This window comes from Meriones unguiculatus, chromosome 3 (assembly GCF_030254825.1).
Source record: "Meriones unguiculatus strain TT.TT164.6M chromosome 3, Bangor_MerUng_6.1, whole genome shotgun sequence".
Taxonomy (NCBI): Eukaryota; Metazoa; Chordata; class Mammalia; order Rodentia; family Muridae; genus Meriones; species Meriones unguiculatus.
Genome location: NC_083351.1, coordinates 67,485,670 through 67,508,310, shown reverse-complemented (window position 1 = coordinate 67,508,310; position 22,641 = coordinate 67,485,670). Strand labels below are relative to the sequence as shown.

General features: G+C 45.0%; 1 pseudogene and 2 gene segments (V, D, J or C); all 3 read left to right on the top strand.

Annotated features, from left to right (window-relative positions):
- Positions 1-1,274: 1,274 nt before the first annotated feature.
- On the top strand, positions 1,275-6,609 carry LOC110539816 (T-cell receptor beta-2 chain C region-like). The segment is given in 5 exon segments: positions 1,275-1,413; positions 4,961-5,338; positions 5,842-5,859; positions 6,004-6,110; positions 6,400-6,609. Coding segments are annotated over 5 exon segments (528 nt in total).
- A 725-nt stretch (positions 6,610-7,334) lies between these two features.
- Positions 7,335-8,723, top strand: LOC110539817 (T-cell receptor beta-1 chain C region-like; annotated as a pseudogene).
- Positions 8,724-13,226: 4,503 nt separating this feature from the next.
- On the top strand, positions 13,227-17,492 carry LOC110539821 (T-cell receptor beta-2 chain C region-like). The segment is given in 5 exon segments: positions 13,227-13,407; positions 15,843-16,220; positions 16,725-16,742; positions 16,887-16,993; positions 17,283-17,492. Coding segments are annotated over 5 exon segments (654 nt in total).
- The last annotated feature ends 5,149 nt before the right edge of the window (positions 17,493-22,641 follow it).

The window sequence follows — 22,641 nt, the reverse complement described above, 5'->3', positions numbered from 1 at the left end:
GTGGATACTAGAGGGAATCCAGCCCCTTCAGAAAATGACATTGCAATGACACCCAGCTCCAAAACCAATTCAAAAGGAGAGGGGGTAAACAGGAAACCCTCTATATTGGCTCACATTTTATCATCACCTTGCATGATGGGGAGATGTCACCTTCTCTGTCTTTGGCTCCCCTCAAAGGAGCAGCTGCTCTGGTGGTTTCTTCCAGCCTTCAAGGGGTGGACCAATGGGAGGGTCGTTTTTGTATAAAGCTGTAACATTGTGGGGACAGGGGGCACGGTGATTCATTTCTATGGGAAACCTTTACAAAAACCTTTCTGTCTGTCCCCAGGCTGACAACCTTTTCTTTTCTTTTCTCCTGGGTCACAAGCCTGGATGTGTTCAGGTCCAGAATGCTTCTACTTCACCCCTGCTGCCTGCCAGGCCAAGATTATGGAGAAGCTTGGGGCTTTATCAGAACAGGAGCCTTCTGTGCAGAAAGAACACAAGCATAAGAAGAATGGTTTAGAGGCCCCAGAGGTAAATCCTATAGAACTAGATCACTATCAGTGGATAGGTGAGCCAAAGATGAAGAGTTCTACAGCTTTCTCAAAAAGAAGCCATGGAGATCTCAGCACTTGATGAAGATCATCAAAGCCTATCTCACTTTCCTGGGCCCTCAGAGACAGACAATATATATGGGGCATCCTTCACAAAAGGAATGTAGGTCTCAATGGATGGAATCTGCCATGCTCTCTCTACATCCGCACAAGTCTAACATCAAAATGGTGTGTGTGTGTGTGTGTGTGTGTGTGTGTGTGTGTGTGTGTGTGATACCTGTAATGCACAGAAGGGTATTATTCCTCATAGGTCCCTCTAGACGCTAGCTGGGATCATCCTCTCTTCACACCAGAAGTTTGCTTTCCTCCTTGTCGCATGGCACTGTGCAAACACAGAAGTTTACTTTGGTAAAGGAACCAGACTCACCGTTGTAGGTAAGCTATCTTTCATGTAAATTTCCAGGTCTGTCTTAGAACAAAACATGTCTGTCCTCTGTGTCCATATTAGAGTACCTGTATTCTGATGTGCAAACTATGACTACACCTTCGGTTCAGGGACCAGGCTTTTGGTAATAGGTAAGGCCTAGGGTCTTTGGGTGTGGGGTGAAAAGTGTGACTGGAAACCAGAAGAAGGATCCAACTCATGGTTCCTGCTTCAGGGAGAGGCCATCTCATGTTTGGGACTACATTCTAGGGAGGCTGAATCCACGAAGTTGGTCCGAAGGTTTGTGGCTGAGTCAAGATGAGCGTGGGATGGAGGGCAGGAAAAGGAAAGGAGATGGGCTTCCAAACAGTGAGGGGTTTTGAAGTGGACCTGGGAGGCTGTGTTCTGGAAGCACGCTCTATTTTGGAGAAGGGAGCCGGCTCACTGTAATGGGTAAGTTGTGGCAGGGTACCAAAAGAGGTGGTAGGTCACTTCTCTGAGGTGCCTAGGTCACCCTGAACTTGTCAGAAAGGGCTAAACTTTTGAGCTCATGCTTACAACAAATGACAGATATCCATTTCCAATATTTTGCAGGCTGGCTATGCCAAGCCAGGCATAATTAATACTTTGCAGTTGTCTGTCCTTCTACTCCCTGGAGATAAAACCATCCTCAAGAATAAGGGAAGCTAGCTAGCAGGTGGGCAGAGAGCAAGAGGCAGTTTTATCACCAGGCTTTAATGTTGTGTTTCCAACGAAAGATTATTTTTTGGTCACGGAACCAAGCTGTTGGTCCTAGGTAAGTGAAAGATGTCTTTCTCAGGAGGGTATGTTGTAAGCCTAGAGCTTTGGGGAACTCCTCAGAGAAGGTAAGGACTACAAACTCAGCCTGGGCTGTGGTTCAGAGAGGAAGAAAGGGTGGAGAATATGCCAGAACCCCTGAGGATTCTGTTCAGAAGTCCGGTCTGAAGGAAGGGCCCCAACAGCTCCATGTGAGTTTGCCACCCTCGTGTTGTACTGTGTAACAATCAGGCCCAGTATTTTGGAGAGGGGACTCAACTCTCTGTTCTAGGTAAGCTATGGGGCCAAGGAGGTGGGGGCCACTGTCCATTGGAGCCAGAGTCTGCATCCACAGTGCTTGTGGAAGGGGCTGAGAAAAATTTAAGTATTCCTTTTCTTGTGAGGAGATGGATCCGCAACTGTTTCTTTTCTCCTCTAAGTCTGAAGTGTGAGAGCAGTTTCCTCTCCACCTCCCAAGGTCATCCTTACCTTTCTCTTTGCATGGATGTGCTCCTTCTGAGTCCCTTCCTCCTGTCCCCACCTTCTGTCACATGCCTCATGGAATTACTGGAGCCTGGAAATTCTTCCTGCAGACAGAGAGGCAGTAATCCAGTTTTCCGGGGGCTAAGATTAGCTTTCTGGTTTGGGGCCCACTGGTAGGTTTTACCAAGGCCATCTTCAGCTGTGTTCCTATAATTCGCCCCTCCACTTTGCAGCAGGGACCCGGCTCACTGTGACAGGTATGAGGGCTCCATTCCTAACTGGATGCTTTGTGCTTGTGTTGGATGATCATGGTCTGTGAAAGAAACTTAGGTGTAAGATTACAAGACAGAGTCACCCCTTCCCATCTGGAACCCTGCACTCTTCTACCTTCCCCAGAGCCTGTTAGTTTGATGTGCTTGGGTTTCTTTTCTCTTGCTAGTCACAGAATGCCTTTCTTCGGGGCTTTGAGTCTTCTTGCTTTTCTTTTCATTATTCTTTGGACTTCCATGGTTTGTGCCTTCTGAATGTAGGCATTGCTTTGTTTTCTCTCTATTACCACTTCTCCACTTTTCCCATTCTCATTCCCCTTCTGCACTGCTGACTTGTTTCGGTACATAGCTCTGTCTCCTGGTTTAAAATATTAAACCTCCTGCCTTCATCTTCCCCTTTCTCTCTGTCTCTATCAGTTTCCAAAGACTCATGTCTGTCTCCCTAGTGTGGTTTAAAGGGCTGGACAGCAGAGGGGAGTAGGTGCTGGGGTTCCAGGGGGTCTTGATCCTGAGCAAAGGCACAGGTCTATGGTATAGCATTAGAGGAGCTGTAGCTGTCTGCAGGGAGTTGGTAATATATTGTATCGGTGACTATCTCAGGGACGTGAATAAGCTAAGAACTAGAAAAATTATATAATAGCAACAGATTATGTGTAAAGAAGAGAAAATAGACAAGAGGTCCTCAGACTTCAAGTCTACCTTGGGATGATAGGCTAAGGAACCTATCATGAAAGTTCAACATGACCAGCATCATGTTTGCAAGGAAGAACATAGGCTCGGGGAGTGGGTAGGAAAGCTATGAGGTCTGGGAGATATAGAAAAAGAGGGAGTTTTGGGACAACTTTGTCCTGCCAGGACTGCAAGCATCCATAGATATTGTCTTGTAGATAGGACACATGCCATGGAGGTTAAAGAAAACTACTGCTCACTGTGTTCAAAGGCCTGAGACTCAAAGGAATACACTTGGGAGAAATGTATGGGGTGATAGTCCTAAAAAAATAATAATAATAATAAACAATGCTTTAAGCTGTCCCAGACCCTTTAGACACATAAAATAGGAAAGACTACCTTAAGTTAAAATGATTGATTTTGTTTGTTTTCTTTTTACTTTTAAGAACTTCATAAATGAGTATTGAATCTACATCTCTCCTATCCTTCCCTCCTCATCTCTATTCCTCATATAGCCTTTTCTTTCTCCTAAATTCCTTTAAAGGATTCAAAGGTTAACTCATGTGACTACCTTTACTTCTATTATTGATTATTCCTCGAGACATTGTTTATCTTTTTCTAAACTCATTTCTGAATTTCCCCCAAAAGCCCTCAACTTCGGACAGACATGACAGATTTCATATTGTTGTGTTTCTGCATCAGAACATTGCTTCTATGTCAGAGCAGAGCCAGAGAGGGAGGACATTAAACTCTACACAGAGGGAGGATGCTTGGAGGATCTGGGTGGATTTTTGCATCTCCCTTTTCTTTACAGGGGGTCATTCGTTTCAATAATCATAAAAGTGTCTTCTGCCCCATCTTTAAAGTATGTGACTGGGCCCAGGCCCTTCCCGTGGAGACTGACTTCTGCAATGACTGCTGTGTTTTATGATTTGCCTTTAGGAATCTTTCACTACATTAAAGAATACAAAGTTTGGTTGTGAACTTGAATTGTGAAGCTCCTCAGGGAGACTTGCTAAACACTAGAAAAAATAAAGAGTTCAACTTATGAATAACATTTTCCACAGGATCACAGCTTTCCTGTGCAAGCCACCACAGCCCTCTTACACCTCAGTGTAGGAGTGAATGTGGGACATCAGATAGGCCATCAGCCAGAGACAAACTGGAACCACAAAGCAGGTTGTGTGTTGGGGGAGGGGTGTATTGAGCAAGATATTCAGAAGCTTGGAGATGTCCCCGGATGGTATGGAGAATGAATCTCTTTTAGGCCACTAATGTTGATATTATGCAGACTCACCCAAACATATTGATATATCCACCTAACCCCCAAAAGAAAAATAGAAATAAGGAAAAAATATCACCTTAGTTCTTAGGATCATGAGGTTAATATGGCACATTTGTCTTAAAATTTACTCTCTCCCAATGCCATCATTTCAAGTGTAAGAGATCAGATAGCCATGCATGGATCATGAAAGAAAAAATTACTTGAAAGAAAAAACAATGAGTATATCCTTTTTAACTATGAAAAAAGTCCCAGTACATGAGTTATACAAGAAACTCCAAAAAATTATTTGCACCTCAGGAAAGTAGTGAAAAGAGTATACAGAGTATATATAATGAGAACAACCCAGAAAAAAGAGGAAATGTCAGAGGAGACCAACAAAAGCGTTACAGTGACAGAAAGCAAGCAGGACCTACTACAAGATAGCTGCACTTTATACTCACTATTTTCAGCCCTCTCTCACACAATCTAAGCCAGGTCAAGAAAACTCTCACACCAGGCCTTTTTCTTCATTTTCCAGATGATCTGAGCAAGGTGAGCCCACCCAAGGTCACCTTGTTTGAACCATCAAAAGCAGAGATCGCCGAAAAGAAAAAGGCTACCCTGGTGTGCTTGGCCAGGGGCTTCTACCCTGACCACGTGGAGCTGAGCTGGTGGGTGAATGGGAAGAAGGTCGACAGTGGGGTCAGCACAGACCCTCAGCCCTACCTGGAGGACAGTGACCTCAGCTACTGCCTGAGCAGCCGCCTGAGGGTTTCTGCAACCTTCTGGCACAATCCTCGCAACCACTTCCGCTGCCAAGTGCAGTTCTATGGGCTTACAGAGGAAGACCAGTGGGAGAAGAGCTCTTCCAAACCTGTCACACAGAATGTCAGTGCAGAGGCCTGGGGCCGAGCAGGTAAGCGAGACCTCGGGTGCTCTTGATGAGACCGAACAGCACCAGTGCCTCAGAAAAATGAAAAGATCCATGTAGAAGCAGAGAGCAGACCCAGGAAAAAGCCAGAGTGGTGGGGGATGTTGAAGGACATGGTGTCAGACAAACATAGCATATGTTTCCTCCCAAGGAGGTCCTGAACTCAATGGGGCAGCTCGGCTATGGGGTTCCTAGGTCCTTAGTCTCTCTAAGCTTCACGGATGGGTTCCCTCATACTACCACACAGTCCAGCATGTGTCATTCCCATCACAGGTCCTAGATTTTTAAGTTCACTGTAACAGTGTCTTGCACTTGTCCTAAAGCATCAGAAACACAGTGTGAGGATTATCAGAGGACAGTGAATACACCATCTAACACTCATGTGATTGTAGACTTGGAGTTCAGCTTGAAAGTTTGTTGTTGAGTGCTCAGTCTCCCCCACGCAGTGGTATTCTTTCATATATTTCTATCTCTCTGTTTTCTTTCAGACTGTGGAATCACCTCAGGTGAGTAAGCCTCCGCACTTCCTCTAAATCTTCCATGGTCTTGGCTCTGCAAACAGGGCACAAAGAATCTACAGACACTAAGATTGAGGCAGCCCAAAGCTACCTGCTCCCAGAAACCTACTAACTCTCCTTTTCTGTCAACAGCATCCTATCATCAGGGGGTCGTCTCTGCCACCATCCTTTATGAGATCCTCCTGGGCAAAGCCACCCTGTATGCCCTGCTGGTCATTGCTCTGGTGCTCATGCCCATGGTACGAATGGTAGGATGGGACAAATGGATAGAGGGAGGGTATAGATGACAATACAGAGAATGTAAGGAGATCTCAAAGGACTCAGCCATCATAGATCCTGTCATCTCAGAAAGACCACTAGGAACACAGAACAAAGAGAAAATGCAGAAATGTTTATTATGGTCTCCTGGAGGATGGGGAGATCTCTTCAAAATTCATACTTGAGATTTATACTTGAGAATCTACATTATGCATCACCCTCCCCTGATCCATGGCTTCTGGGGCTCTAACAATGTCTTTTCTTTCTCAGATCAAGAAAAAAAAATCCTGAGACCAATTCTTGTGTATCCTGAGTTGTTGTTCATCCTGACCATGGATTCTCCAGCACCTTCTGCAATCCCTGTTCCTAAGGAGTAGTTGCATCTTCCTCCACAGATATTCCCTCCTTCTTCATTGCTTCCCAAAGACTGACCTCTTGATTCTGAAACAGACTGAATTAATAAAAAATTTTGAGATTGGTCTGGTTGTGTCAGTCTTTATGGAATCCTATTGCTACTGACATTCCTAATGGTGGGAAAAGGTGAATGGAGTGTCTAATCTGCTTACTTGCCAAAATTTCTTCTCTCTCCTTTGTACTTATATTCTCCAGTAAGTCATTTGTGTGATGGGCAACAACTGGGCTCTGGAACACCAGCAATATAGAACAGGGAAAGAAAAATTACCGCTAACAATAACCCTACATGGTACAGTGTAGAGGCTCTGCAGACTCATAGATTATAGTACTTGCTTATCTGTGTCTATCCTTACTACCTCTGACTGACCTTGTTTGAAAGCTTTAACTTAAGGTCTATGGAATTCCCAAGTCTAGTCTGGGGTCTTAGAGAAGGCAATGAAAGTAGAAAACTGATAGGTGAGGTCAATAACCCCAGGTCCCCAGGACCATGGCACACAGGGCCAGGTCCCATTGGGAGAGGAGCTGAAACAGATTAAGGTATTACATGTGCAGAGTAATCCTTCCAATGAATAAATTTCCCTGTCAGATTGAGACCAGACAAACCTGGGCTGAGGATATTAGGTATAGCTCCTCAAATAGAGAATTGCCTTGAAAGGGTAAACTATCATGTTTACTCATTACAATAGAACAACATACATGAAAGAGATTAAAGAACAGGTAGCACAGAAAAGTGAGAGAGGCTACATCAAAGTTTAAAAACAAAGTGTAAAGGCAAAGAAAGAAGACAGTGAATGAATGGGAAGGAGGTCCACATTGAGGTCAGCACAGACCCTCAGCTCTACCTGGAGGGCAGTGACCTCAACTACTGCCTGAGCAGCCACCTGAGGGTCTCTGCAACCTCTGGCACAATCCTCACAATCACTTCCGCTGCCAAGTGCAGTTCTATGGGCTTACAGAGGAAGACCAGTGGGAGAAGAATTCTCTCAAACCTGTCACACAGAATGTCAGTGCAGAGGCCTGGGGCCAAGCGGGTAAGTGGGACCTGGGGAGCTGGCAAGAAGAATGAGCATCACTCGTGTCGAAGTGAAATGGAAAGATGAAGGCAAAAAACGAGGAGGTCTAGATACAGAAAAACAGTAGAAGGAGCCTAATGCTTACCGTCGAGATAAACTAGAAGCTGATGGCGATTTCTAACTCCAGATCCTCAGCCCAGTACCCTTACATGCAGAGTCTCCTTTCCATGCCTCCTGAGCAACTCAGACTCTGAAGCACTACCTTTATGCCCAAGCCAGGGGTTTCAAGAATAAGGGGTTTGCACTGGAGCAACAGAAGAGAGGTGGTCATGAAGCCTCCTGGGGAGGCTAATCTGGGCCTGCCAGAATATGCTAAACTCAAGGTTAACTTAATTTTCAATCTGCTTAATATGAGGAGGTCTCATCCATTTTCCTCTCTCTCTTTTCTTTCAGATTGTGGCATGACCTCAGGTAAATAGGTTGATTCCCTCTTCACCTCTCACGAGCTTGACTGTAGAACTAGCTACCTGCCCAAAGGTACTTATCTGTTCTCCTTTTCTGTCAACAGCATCCTATCAACAAGGGGTCCTGTCTTCCACCATCCTTTATGAGATCTTGCTAGGGAAAGCTACCCTGTGTGCTGGGCTTATTGGTACCCTGATGCTGGTGGCTATGGTAAGGAGTGGGCAGATGGACTATACAGGGCAGGTGACACATGAAACACAGGAAAGCTAGATCCAGGGCCTTAAGGATTCTATTAAAACTAGGGGTGAGCAGTAGAGAGAGCTTTGCTTCCATGCTCTAAAAGAGAAGCAGAAACTACAAAGAGTTGTAGTGAATGAGCTATATGGAGGATAAGCAATGGTAACTCAAGATATTTTAGGCCTGCTATCATTTGTCTAAATAAGGGGCCTTCCTACTTCCTCTCAAGCATGGCCCTTGGTAAACCTAAAACCTTTCTCTTCTGCAGGTCAAAAGAAAGAAATCCTGAAACCAAACCTGAAGGTGGATCTAAGAACTTCTAACCCATGATGGTGTTAATACAGATTCTCTTTTTCCAGCACTTCTGAAGAGCTGTTCTCATTTGTGTGAACATCCCAAAGTCTGCCTACTAGTCATGTATACTTGCACATGTGCATCTGAAATCCTTGTGGCCTGGAAAATGCCTAGCACACTTACAACCAATAAATATAACCAATGAACATGTTCTAGAATGGCCTGATTCTCACTTGTGTGTTTAGATATCTTTATTTCTTGTCTGTCTCTGAACTCCCTAATCAATAGTAAAAGAAGAGGTGGTCCTGCTGAGACTTGCTAAGCTAGGGGCAGATGGCAGAGTAGGAGAACTCCCCATTTCAGTGGACTAGGGGAAGGGGATGAGAGGGAGGAAAGGTGGGACTGGGAGGAGTTGAGAAAGGGGGCTGCAATTGGGATATACAATAAATGAATTGAGAAAAAAATAAAAAATATATATACTCTTTCTTATTCTATTAAAAAAAGAAGAGCCATTCAAGAAAACGATGAGCACCTCAGGTATGAAGAGTGAGGGCTCCCACCCTCAGAGTAACAGACGATGCTAATTAAGTTTGAAAGGTAGTGACTGGATCTAAATATTCTCAAAAGAGAAAGATAATGGTGCCCAGGACAGGGAGTTTCTTATCCTCAAATAAAAGGAGGGTTTGGGGGAGCAGAAGCTGTAGGTTACATAAATGTAAACTCCTGTAACTGGTCATGTCCCCATAGCTAACAAGGCTTGGTTGGTTCCCTGTCTATCACCAATCTTCTCTTCAGCCGCTCACTGAACACGTGTTTGTTCACCAAGCAGCTTTCCCAGATGATCATCACACAATCATGCACTGACTTGGAAAACTGTGTTTCAAAGGAAGATGTGTATTTCATTTAAGATAGGAAATTCATTGATAAATTATTCTTCAGTGAACAATCAACAGATCCATAGAAGCCAAGATGCTTGAAACTAATTAAAACAGATATCTGAAGTAGATGAAGTCAGGGAATTGGGTGGGAGAGGGGGTGAGGAAGGTGAAAGGGGTGGGGATCAAGTATGGGGAGAGAGAGGGTAGGGTGGGGGAACACTGAGAGAGAATGGACATAAATGGAGGGGTGTTTCTGGAGGCTCACTGGAGTCTATGGGGAGACCTCAACTGAGACTTCTAGCATGAGCTGTTAAGGAGTCTGAAGTTGCCACCTCTCGTAGCCAGGTGGGACATCCAGTGGAGAGATGGGGACACTAACCCACCATAAAACATTCCAGCCAAAATTTCTCTTGCTTACCAGAAGTACAGGAATAATGATGAAGCAAAGATTAAGGGAATGGCAAACCAATGACTAGCCCAACTTGAGATCCACCCTATGGGAGAGACATGCCCTGACACTATTAATGATACTCTGCTATGCTTCCAGACAGAAGCCTAGCATAACTGTCTTCTGAAAGGCTTTATCCATCAGTGGATGGAAACTGATGCAAAGACCCACAGCCAAACAATAGACTGAGCTCTGAGACTCTAGTGGAAAAGTGGGAGAAAGGATAGAGGGAGCTGAAGGGGTCAAGGACACCACAGACCTACAGAGTCAACTAACTTGGGCTCCTGGGGGTTCGCAGAGACTGAACTACCAACCAAAGAACATGCATGGGCTGGACCTAACCCCCTACACATATGTAGCAGATGTGCAGCATGTTTGGAGACATGTGGGTCCCCAAACAATGGGTGCAGGGGCTGTCTCTGACTCTGTTGTCTGCCTCTGGATCCCATTCCCCTAGCTGTGCTGCCTTGTCGGGCCTCACTGGGAGAGGATTCATTTAGGCCTGCTCTGACTTGAGATGCCACGGTGGGTTGGAACCCATCTCCCCTTCTCTGTGAAGAAGGAGGAGAAGAGAGATGGGTAGAAGGCATCTAAGGGTGAGATTAGGAGGAGAGGATGGAGGGGCCTGGGATCAGGGTGTAGAGTGGTTAGATAGATAGATAGATAGATAGATAGATAGATAGATAGATAGATAGACAGACAGATAAATGGAAATTATTTCTCAGCTAAGTAGATGGATGTGGATAACATCCATGGCTCTGCCTATCTGTACAGAAAAAGTCAGCTTCCTAAAGCAAGAGCAAGCCCTAATTCTTCATCTAGAAAGTCTTCCCAAGCTCCTGTGTTCACATTGTCACCCTGATGGCATAGTCACCATCCTTAAGATGACATAAAGATGAGGTTTCATTTTATTTCATAGTCCCACATTCTTGTAATCTCTTTCATGTCATTCTGCATGGTCTCCCCCTGCCTGCTCATCTGGAGCAGCGTGGTGTCCCTTCTTCCCTCAGTAACCCTTACTTGGCTTTAAAGATTGGCTTCATTGTCTTTCTGGAGGCTTCTCTAGTATTTGGTTGCCCAGTCCTGTCTTCTTACTCCCTAAGAATAGACCCAGTGTATACTGTATTTTCCTGTCTGGCCCCTTGTAAAGACCTCCCTTTTGACACTTATTCCACTTGATGGGGACTGTTTCTTATCTGATACTGCCCCTGTAACTGGTTGCTCCTCCATGAAAACTGGGCTGTTGTTTTTTATTGTGCCCTGGCATACTGCATGGTAGCCTAGTTCAGGGTAGACACTTGGTAGCAATTTTTTAGCAAAACTGTGAATGATGAAGGAAATGAAAGTGACCCAATTTTAGAAGCAGGTCATCTCAGCGAGGCCTTCCCAAAACAGCCATCTATACTTTCACACAGCCTTCCCTCTCTGTTGCAGATTATTTCAGATTTTAATCTGTGCAAACATACATGTAAAGCTACAGAAAGACACACTTACATGTATATTGACATCACCCACTCACTGAACACGTATTACTGTATTATTTCTGACCACCCAGGGAACAGAGGTAACTAAACCACAGCCCCGAAGAAACCCATCTTTCCATAAAGGGACTAAGTCATGACAAAAAATAAAAAATAAAAATAAAAGCAAAAATAAAAGCCAGCGCTTTGAAATAGCTGTGTGAACTGCCCACTAAACTGCACTCAGCAGCTACATAATCAGAGGAGGGCATGAGACCATGTACATTCTTCATATGTGGCCCCACTTGTGCATTTTTCGCACTCTGGAGAGTGGTCATGCTTACTAGAGGCAGGAGAAAAAGGACAAAAAATATGACTGGATGCTTTGGAGTTCAGTCATTTACCTTTGTGCAAGAGTGAGAAACAGAAATAGTCAAATTCAAGACCGAGAAGTCATATCAGCACATGGCACTCTAAGAATGGACTCATTTTCTTGCAACTGGCATATAACCTAACACATAGCAACTATTTCTGGACATTTATTTAAAATGAGAAAGACGAACTTCTTCCAAGAAGTAATGGGAATGGTGACAGTTTCTGAACTATCTGTGTATTCTAAGTTGCATTACCTGCTAGGTAGATTCTCCTGTCAGGACCTTTCTACTTTACTCCTCCCAGCCACGTCACTATAAAAGGTATGTGAGTCAAAGAGGGGAACCCCAGTGACAGAGATGTTCTCCCAGAGTAAGAGCTTGTTCAGATCAGGGCCTGGGTGCCCCCCTGCCCCCATCAACAACACCATTAGTCCCAAGATCTTCTCTTCCAAGCTCCTCCTCCCTTCAGACTTACCCAGATTTAGTCTTTTCCCAGCCCCTCTCAGTCAGACTAACCTCTCTGCCACCTGGGCTTCCTGCCCCTGCCCACGGACTGGGGGAGGGCACCTGTGTGGAAGGAACTTTTTTGTATCATAGTGTAACATTGTGGGGACTGGGGGGGGGCACAATGATTCAAACAGAAGAGGTGCTTTTACAAAAAGCTCTAACCTCGAAAACATCAACTCTTAGCCCAAGAAATGCATTTACCATGTGGAAGGGCTCTATGTGAATTGTCCCATTGAATTGTCTTATACTATCTTGTGCATCTCCTTGCCCTAGATGGTTTCCCATGAATGTGAAAGCCTGACCACCTTTCAGCTTACGAGGCTTACTCTTAGCAAAGTATCTCAACATAATTAAAAAAATCATTAATAATATTAAGTAAGTAAATAAACCCTTTGTGAGAAAGACATTACAAGTCTTTTCTCATCAAAGACTACCCAACCCCGCCAGGAAGCCAACCAATTTCAAGTTCACTGTTTCTGTCCCTGAGTGAATTAAATGGATCCTAATTCCCAAGACAAAAGTAGTGTCTCCTCTTCAAACTGAGATTGGCCTCATGTAGTGTCAAGGTTGCCTTATCCATCCTGGAGGTGAGACTGTGGGCAGTCCTGGGTCTGCGCTCAGGACGGCGAGGAAGGAGGACTTGTTCTTGGCCAGCCCTTTTCTGCTGTGTTCCTATGCTGAGCAGTTCTTCGGACCAGGGTCACGACTCACAGTCCTAGGTAAGAAGGCAGAGGCCACACAGGTGGGAGGGAAGGCGAGACAATCAGCCAGAAAGAACTCTGGAGCCAGGGAGGCTTAGCAGAGTGGACGCTGAGCTACCCAAGGCCCTGCAACGGGGAAGACGGGGTTTGTGCCAGCATCCCTAGAACTGTGCAAACACCGGGCAGCTGAACTTCGGGGAAGGCTCCAAGCTGACAGTACTGGGTAAGCAGGGAAGGTAGAGTGCTGTGGAAGGAAGGTGGACAGAGCAGGACAGCTGCTCAGCCTCCTCTCTGTCTGGGCTGACCTGCCTGGGCAGAAGGATTTCTGGACTGGATGCTGGGACCAGTGGAGCACTCATGGTGGATGGGGATCTGATTCAGGGTTGGGACAGCAGGAGTGGGCAGCACCAGGTTTTTGTCCTGAGCCTGGAGGCTGTGAGTGCAGACACCCTATATTTTGGCCCAGGAACCAGGCTGACCGTGCTCGGTAAGTTGGGAGCTGGTGATGGGTGCTGGAAATGTAGGGAATCCCCCTGCTGGGATTCCCAGGTGAGGATAGCCAGGGCCAGTTTTTGTGCTGTGCCAAGGGGCTGTGAGCCAAAACACCCAGTACTTCGGTGCAGGCACCCGACTGTCGGTGCTAGGTGAGCTGGGGTATCTGTTTTTGTGTTGGGTTTTGGGGCCGTGAACCAAGAGACCCAGTACTTTGGGCCCGGCACGCGGCTCCTCGTTTTAGGTGAGCTGGGGTCCCACGCGCGAATGGAGAGGAATGGGGCTGCAGTGGGCGCGGGTGCCTGTGGGGAGGCAGAGGATTATGCAGCCCTTGCCTTGGCTGGCAGCCGGTTGACCGTGCTACGTGAGCTTCTTGGCAAATGCAGCGGCGATGCAGCCGCGAGTCTTTGCACTGGGTTCCGAGGGACTGCACCCCTGCGGGAGGCTGAGTACCACAGAGATTGTCCCTAAACTGGGGACTCGCTTGGGGCTTCGGGCGGGTTTGGGTGTGGGGTTGCGCCTCTGTGCTCCTATGAGCAGCATTTCGGTGCCGGCACCAGGCTCACGGTCTTAGGTAAGTTGTGAACGTCTCTCGCGCCCTCAGCCCTAATTCCTGGGTCTCCGCGGGAGTTTGGGGTTGACCAGAGTTAGGGCTCCCCGGGGAGTCGGCGATAAGAGACAGCTTTTAACTTCACGGTTTCTGGGAGGACTGGGATGAGGCAGAGTATTGAGTGCCAGCAAACCAGGAGAGAGTCGGTTTCTTTCTTTTTTCTCTGAGGTATGCACACACCGGGTGGGCAGAGGAGAAAAGGAGTTATCAGCGCTCTGGAAGCAAACTTGGTTTTATAAGTAAATCGCAGGCTGCAAAGAAATAAAGGACAGGTAAAGACAGGGAGGTTCCCAGAGATGGAGCGGCTGAACCCTAGACTCTCACCAGCAAAAGGTGTTCCGAGGAGGGTCTTTTGAAAGAAGGGAAATGTGTGTCAAGCAAGAAACTAAGGGCAGGCCAATAAACATAAGCCAGAACAGAAGAACCAAAAGCCTGTAGTGCTGACATGCGATTTTTAAACTCTAGCCACTGTTTTCCCTCCGAGTTTGGGATCCCTTGAAGCAGGAATGGATACCCAGCATCCACACATTCTCAGTACGGGTCTGTGCTAAGGCAGGGGCAATTTACTCCCTGAGAGTCTATTTACCCTCAGTTTATTCACCTGAATCCTGATCTTCACTGCTCACAGTAGGATAGACAGATTATGAAGCAAGCCTATTGATCGCAGTCACATGTTAAACTGGAATTATTTAGCCTGGGAGATAAGGAAAAATGTTTGAACAACCTGAGGAACCCAGTATTAGCATGGACCTTATATATTACTTGGCAGTAGAGACCAAGGCTTTAAAAGAGAAATAATTCACAGCCTGGATATGTGAACCTGTATTATTTGGTAACCATAGCAACAGTGGACAGACAGCATTGGTGGTTGGAGCTTAAAGTTGGATCCAAAAGGACTCAGCCATGTTAATTGTGGTGTAAAAAAAAAAAAAAAAAAAAAAAAAAAAAAAAAAAAGGTTGGATCCCTGTGGTCTGGTAGGATTTAAAAAAAAGAGCCAGACTTTTTACAAAATGAGGCTGAGTTCTAATCCTGGCTCTCTGATGATAAGGTAAGCTTGGGTAAGTTAATGTGTGAAACAGTTCTATGCATACCAATAGGGTGGTAGTTTGAAATGAGGGAAATGGAATCTTAAACTTTTGCCCATAGATAGTCCAGTTAACAAGCAAATTACATAACAACAGCAACAATCCTCATTAAAACCCACTTCACTTTCATAAGCAATTCTACCTCCCAAGAACCCTCAGGGATTCACACACAAAGGGATGCCCCCAGCATCTCTATGGAGTTATACAATACTTCAGTGTAGAGAGGATCTGCTTCTATTTGTCCTGACTATGGTGTTGATTAATACAGTAGTGAACAATATGCTTGACTCAGGCAAGTCTTTGATTTTCACAACAGGGACTAAATGAATGCTGAGTAAGAGTTCTCAGGAAAGTGCATCCCACAGTTCCCTTGGAAGGCTGGGAGAATCTCAGGCCACTATCTCTGAGACAGAGTAAGACTTGAGTAGACAGATCAAACTCAGAGAAGCTGATAGAGTCAAGTAACATAGAAAGAAGTGAGAAAATTACCATTTCCATCTATGTCCAGCCTGTACAGTCCTAGGTACACAGCTTAGTAAATCATGAGGTATTGGGGGAAGAGGCTGAGCAGAGACTGTGTCCATTAAGTCCACATCTGCATTTCCAACACTGAGGAGACTGAAGCAAGAGGAATGATATGAATGAGAGGCCAACTGGGTTACATGCATACAGTCCCTACCTGACCTAGACAGTAGTCAGGAAAATACTAATTCCACCCCCTTTTTACTTTCCAGATGATCTGAGCAAGGTGAGCCCACCCAAGGTCACCTTGTTTGAACCATCAAAAGCAGAGATCGCCGAAAAGAAAAAGGCTACCCTGGTGTGCTTGGCCAGGGGCTTCTACCCTGACCACGTGGAGCTGAGCTGGTGGGTGAATGGGAAGAAGGTCGACAGTGGGGTCAGCACAGACCCTCAGCCCTACCTGGAGGACAGTGACCTCAGCTACTGCCTGAGCAGCCGCCTGAGGGTTTCTGCAACCTTCTGGCACAATCCTCGCAACCACTTCCGCTGCCAAGTGCAGTTCTATGGGCTTACAGAGGAAGACCAGTGGGAGAAGAGCTCTCCCAAACCTGTCACACAGAACGTCAGTGCAGAGGCCTGGGGCCGAGCAGGTAAGCGAGACCTCGGGTGCTCTTGATGAGACCGAACAGCACCAGTGCCTCAGAAAAATGAAAAGATCCATGTAGAAGCAGAGAGCAGACCCAGGAAAAAGCCAGAGTGGTGGGGGATGTTGAAGGACATGGTGTCAGACAAACATAGCATATGTTTCCTCCCAAGGAGGTCCTGAACTCAATGGGGCAGCTCAGGCCATTGGGTTCCTAGGTCCTTAGTCTCTCTAAGCTGCACGGATGGGTTCCCTCATACTACCACACAGTCCAGCATGTGTCATTCCCATCACAGGTCCTAGATTTTTAAGTTCACTGTAACAGTGTCTTGCACTTGTCCTAAAGCAGCAGAAACACAGTGTGAGGATTATCAGAGGACAGTGCATACACCATCTAACACTCATGTGATTATAGACTTGGAGTTCAGCTTGAAAACTTGTTGTTGTGTGCCCAGTCTCCCCCAAGCAGTGGTATTCTCTCACACATTTTTCCCTCTCTGTTTTCTTTCAGACTGTGGAATCACCTCAGGTGAGTAAGCCTCCGCACTTCCTCTAAGTCTTCCATGGTCTTGGCTCTGCAAACAGGGCACAAAGAATCTACAGACACTAAGATTGAGGCAGCCCAAAGCTACCTGCTCCCAGAAACCTACTAACTCTCCTTTTCTGTCAACAGCATCCTATCATCAGGGGGTCGTCTCTGCCACCATCCTTTATGAGATCCTCCTGGGCAAAGCCACCCTGTATGCCCTGCTGGTCATTGCTCTGGTGCTCATGCCCATGGTACGAATGGTAGGATGGGACAAATGGGTAGAGGGAGGGTATAGATGACAATACAGAGAATGTAAGGAGATCTCAAAGGACCCAGCCATCATAGATCCTGTCATCTCAGAAAGACCACTAGGAACACAGAACAAAGAGAAAATGCAGAAATGCTTATTATGTTCTCCTGGAAGATGGGGAGATCTCTTCAAAATTCATACTTGAGATGTATACTTGAGAATCTACATTGTCCATCACCCTCGCCTGATCCACAGCTTCTGGGCCTCTAACAATGTCTTTTCTTTCTCAGATCAAGAAAAAAAAATCCTGAGACCAATTCTTGTGTATCCTGAGTTGTTGTTCATCCTGACCATGGATTCTCCAGCACCTTCTGCAATCCCTGTTCCTAAGGAGTTGTTGCATCTTCCTCCACGGATATTCCCTCCTTCCTCATTGCTTCCCAAAGACTGACCTCTTGATTCTGAAACAGACTAAATTAATAAAAAATTTTGAGATGGGCCTGGTTGTGTCTCAGCAGTAGGAATCCTACTGCTACTGACATTCTTAATGGTTGGAAAAGGTGAACAGAGTGTCTAATCTTCTTTCTTGCCAAAATTTCTTCTCCCTCTTGTGTACTCTATATTCTCCAGTAAGTCATTTGTCTGATGGGTAACAACTGGGCTCTGGAACACCAGCAGTATAGAACAGGGAAAGAAAAAATTACCACTAACAATAACCCCACACAGTACAGTGTAGAGGCTCTGCAGACTCATGTATTATAGTACTTGCTTATCTGTGTCTATCCTTACTATCTCTGACTGACCTTGTTTGAAAGCTTTAACTTAAGGTCTATGGAACTCCCAAGTCTAGTCTGGGGTCTTAGAGAAGGCAATGAAAGTAGAAAACTGATAGGTGAGCTCAATAACCCCAGGTCCCCAGGGACAGGTTTGGTTGTGGGGGAGCTGGAAGAGATTAAGGTATTATACATGCAGAGTAATCCTTCCAATGTATAAATTTCCCTGTCAGATAGAGACCAGACAACCCTGATCTGAGGGTATTAGATATAGCTCCTCAAAGAGTGGGTTGCCTTGAAAGGGTAAACTATGAGGTTTAATCATTACAATAGAACAACATACCTGAAAGAGATTAGAGAACAGGTAGCGCAAAAGAGTGATAGGGGCTACATCAAAGTTAGTGTTGGGGTAAGAAACAAAGTCTAAAGGCAAAGAAAGAAGAATGCGATGAAGAAGTTCCTTTCTGAGAGAATGCTCACTCTCTCCAGGCCTTAGGCTGGACTGTGGCATATGCGCTTATCACAAAAATGACACTATCAGCAAACTATTTCCCTATTTCATATAGAAACATGAACTTTGCAGTTCAAATAATAACCAATGAAACTGCAGTCTGTTCTCTCCAAAGATAACATTTCTGGAATCTTCTCCATGATGGTGTGCTTGCTCATCATGTCACAATAACCTTGGAGCTGCTGCTCACACACTCTGGGAAAGGACTTGCAGAAAGACCTGAGGCTGCCTTAGTTCCACAGAGCATCAGTTTTCCAGAGCTGCCAACAGTATATGTACAACGAAGTGCCACTGAGTGGTTTAGGGTGGTGGAAATCAATTATCTTGCAATTCTTGAGGTCTCAAATCCAAGATCATCACATTGCCAGCAGGTCAGTGTTCTCTGACAGTGACAAGAAAGGACCTTCCCTGTTCCCCTCCTTCCCATGCCTCTCAGCGCTCCTTGCCCATCAGTTTCAGGCCATTTCTGCCTTGGCCTTCACATGGGCCTCTTCCCATGTTTCTGTGTATGCATGCCCCTCTCCTTTCTTTCATCGAGACATGAATCACTGGATTTGAGGCTCACTTAAAATCCTGAAATTTTCCATTTTGAGCCCTTAACTAATTGCAGCTCCAAAGACCTTTTTCCAAATAAAGCCAACTTCAGAGGTCCTGGGAAGGCATGGTTCCAGAGGCACACCATTCTTTTCAAGTCGTTGAGTGTTCAGAAAGTAGAGTGGCAGGGCTCCAGATTGGGAGTTTTCACTTCACAGAAAGGATGAGCTTCATGTCAGGGACAGCCTAGCATGTCATCACATTCCACTTGTGTCTATAAGTGGTAACTTTCAGAGACAGTCTCTGTTCCCATTGTAATGGAACCACTTGGACACTTTACTGCCATGGGCTACATCTGTGCAGGGGCTCAAGGTAATCTCCAAGAATAACCTATGGCTGAGGTATCAGTCTCAGAAAAGACCCCTGGGCCCAGATTTCTTGGTTCTGTTGCTCTTCTTGTGGAGCTCCTGTACTCTCCAGGTCTTATTATCTCCCCCTTCTTTCATAAGATTCCCTGCACTCTGCCCAAAGTTTAGCTATGAATCTCAGCATCTACTTTAATACCCTGCTGGATAGAGTCTTTCAGAGGCCCTCTGTGGTATGCTCCTTCCTGTGCCCTGTTTTCTCCCTCTTCTGATGTCCATCCTCTTTGCCTTTCTGAATGGGAATTGAGCAACTTAGCCAGAGTCCTCTTTCGTGATTAGTTTCTTTAGGTGTACAGATTTTGGTATATTTTATCCTATATTATATATATCTAATATCCACTTATGAGTGAGTATATACCCTGTGTGTCTTTCTGCTTCTGGGATACCTCACTTAAGATGACCCTACATACCTCACATTACAGCTTTGTGGTATTTTTGTAATTGGTCATTTTCTTTGTTGCTTATACATATTTTTTGCTGCTGTTGTTTTGATGATACCTAAAATGTATGACAATGAGGATAGGGTTCTAGGCCCTATACCTGCATTCACCAAAGATGTTTCCCACTCCTTAGACCTTGGAGTCAATGAAGCACATGTGGTACTTCCGTTCTCGTATGAGGGTGGTAAGATAGGTACATGAGAGGAGGAAGCAAATGTTTAGGAGAAAGTGTAGGTGTGGTGTGCACCAGAGAGTTTAGATTTGAAAGGGGTTTTAGAGAACAGGGTGTGAAGGTCTAAGCACCCTTATCACTACACAGGAGTGGAGGTGAAGAGAGGATAACTCTTATGTGAGAGAAAATTAGGTCTGAAGGCTTGATGACTGTTTTCTTTTGGGTGCGGACAGCAGTCACATTAAGAGACAGAGGTTGTAGGATGAGTTACTATTTGATACCCTAGAGTTGGCCAACAGGTCTTTTCTTTGCAAGACACGAGGCCAGAAGTAATTTTCCCTCTCGGTCCAGGGGCCATAACTCTACCTCATTGCCATCCAACATGGGTCTCTCTCCAAATCTTAACTGCAATTTCCTTGTCTGTCCCAAATAACAGTTCACCACATTCACAGCACTCAGACGCGAGCTCTCCCACTTCTGTCTTTCTGTAGAATCAAAGTGGATCCTTTTAAATCAATCTGGGAGTCCTCTTCATTCTCCCTGAGAGTAAGCTGGGTAAAAATGGTTAAGGTATAGGTATTTATAATGTTTGTTGTAGGATCAAAGGCAAACGACTGGAAAGAGCCTACTGAAGAGTTGTGATTTAGGAACATAGAAGCTGAACCCTAACTGTTTTGACAACACCAGAGTTCAGGACATCTCAGGAAACATCAGTAGGGTCCAGAGTTATTTTTGCAAAGGGAGATACTAGAGAGATTCTTCACTGATCTGAACAGGTCCACTTGCTCTAGACTCAGGTCTGATACAACTTGCATGTTAGTAAGGTAGGTCAAATGGAAGACAAGGTCAACAGCAAACTATACAAGTGGCATCAGCACTGAGGCAAAGTATGCTTACTGCCTGAAGAGACATACAGAAAACATTCTCTAAAAGCATTCCTGAAGGACCCGTTATCATAGTGCATACCTGTAATCCCAGCATTCTGGCCAATGGATCACTGTGATTTTGAGGCCAGCCTCATCTGCAAAGTGAGTCCAGGAGAACCAAGATTCTACAGAGAAACCCTGTCTTGGAACAACAAAACAAAAGGAATTCCCGAAGGTCCCCAAGTTCTCACAATGTCAGGAGACACAGATGCCTTCTCATTGGTAGCACTCTCAGAGAATAACAAATTCATAGCCACTATAGATCTATCAATTATGAAGGGTAAGTGAACATCTACTAGTTGTATGATAATGATAATTTCCTGGAGGACAAAAGGATTCCTGTGTGGATAGCACTGGAGTCAATTCCATTTGCCCAGAGGAACTTTCCTATTAACACCAGTATCTGCTGAGATCTTCCCACTAAAGTACTTAGTGTTGGGCTATGTAAGTTTGAGGAGTGGGGATGCTTCAGGAGTCTGTAAGATCATCCGGAAGACGAAGATTTATTCTTTCTTAAGAAAATAATAAGGGAAAACTGGTTGATATAATTCCAAAGATTTTCCATGTCTTGTTTTGAGCCATTTCCCCATTTTTTTTTCTTTGTAGTGTCTCAGAAAAAAAACTGTGTGACTCATGGTCCTACATGCTCTCTCTAAGAGAGCTTCATGGGGTCACCCTGACTAGGATGGGTGTTTAAACGAAGGATTTGTTCTTGGTGTCTTCTGCTGAAGTTTTGTATTAAAACATAAATATGGGCATGCCTAGACCGAGTTCCATTTAGAGTGCTGGGGATAGAACGGTGGCTAAATGCCATAGTCACTTCTCAGCATACTAAGGAAATTGGGGCCCAAGCAAAAAGCATGTCATAATGTTAAGTTGTATATTTTCCTCTTCCTCTAAAAGACTTTTCTTTTTGTATATTTGTAATTCAAAAATTCCTTCATTTCCTTAACAACTCCTGCTTTGCCTCTCCTTTAGATTTACTATGACAATGTTAGATCTTAGCTGAAAAGGCACCTCCCAACAGACAAGATATATTCAAATCACTACTCCCATTACCTAAGTTCCAGCTACATGTTCATCTTCTCTCTCTATCCACAGTCTTTTCACCTCTTATACATGTTCTCTGAAGACGGCTGCCTGTGGGAAACGTATCTCAGAGAAGAGTAAACACCATCTGTTGGTCATCAAAGGAAGTTGAAATGGGACAACTATTGTGTCTTTTCCCAAAGTTTCATCAGATTTTTAGGAAACTGATAACAACTCTCATCTATGAATGTAAGTGTCTTCAGAGGGAGATCATGCCATAAGCCCCGCCACTCACCGTGTTAGAACCAGAGTCATTACTACTATAATGGGTTTGGAAACAGTGAAATGAGGTCCAAGTTCTAGGACTCCTCAGTAATTACAGCTCTACACATTCACTATAAGATAGATTGGTTATAATTGTACCTTTGTATCACAACCCATGTGCATTTTAAAGAACAACAACAGCACAGTATTGAACCCTCCTATTCTTCCCGTGTAGTTTTATCTGTCCCCAGACAAAGAGTTCTCCACTTCTCTAAATAAGTCCTTCAGCCACTGGAGAGCTCTGTGAAGATTTGCTGTGTATTTAAGTATCCATGAGTTTTGCCACGCATATCTTTCTCTGCTTGTAATTCTTTTCCCCTAAGAGGACTTCAGAAGACAGTTGGAGCTCTTAGAGAAGACTGCCTACACCTACAAGGGAGAATAATCTTTGCTTTAAAAACCATGACTGCAATGAACATAGACTTTAAACTCCCACCCCCCAAAAATCTGAATTCTGGCTTCATTTCTGTATTTTTCCAGCTATGTGTCTTAAAACAAGAGGCTGCCAAAGACTT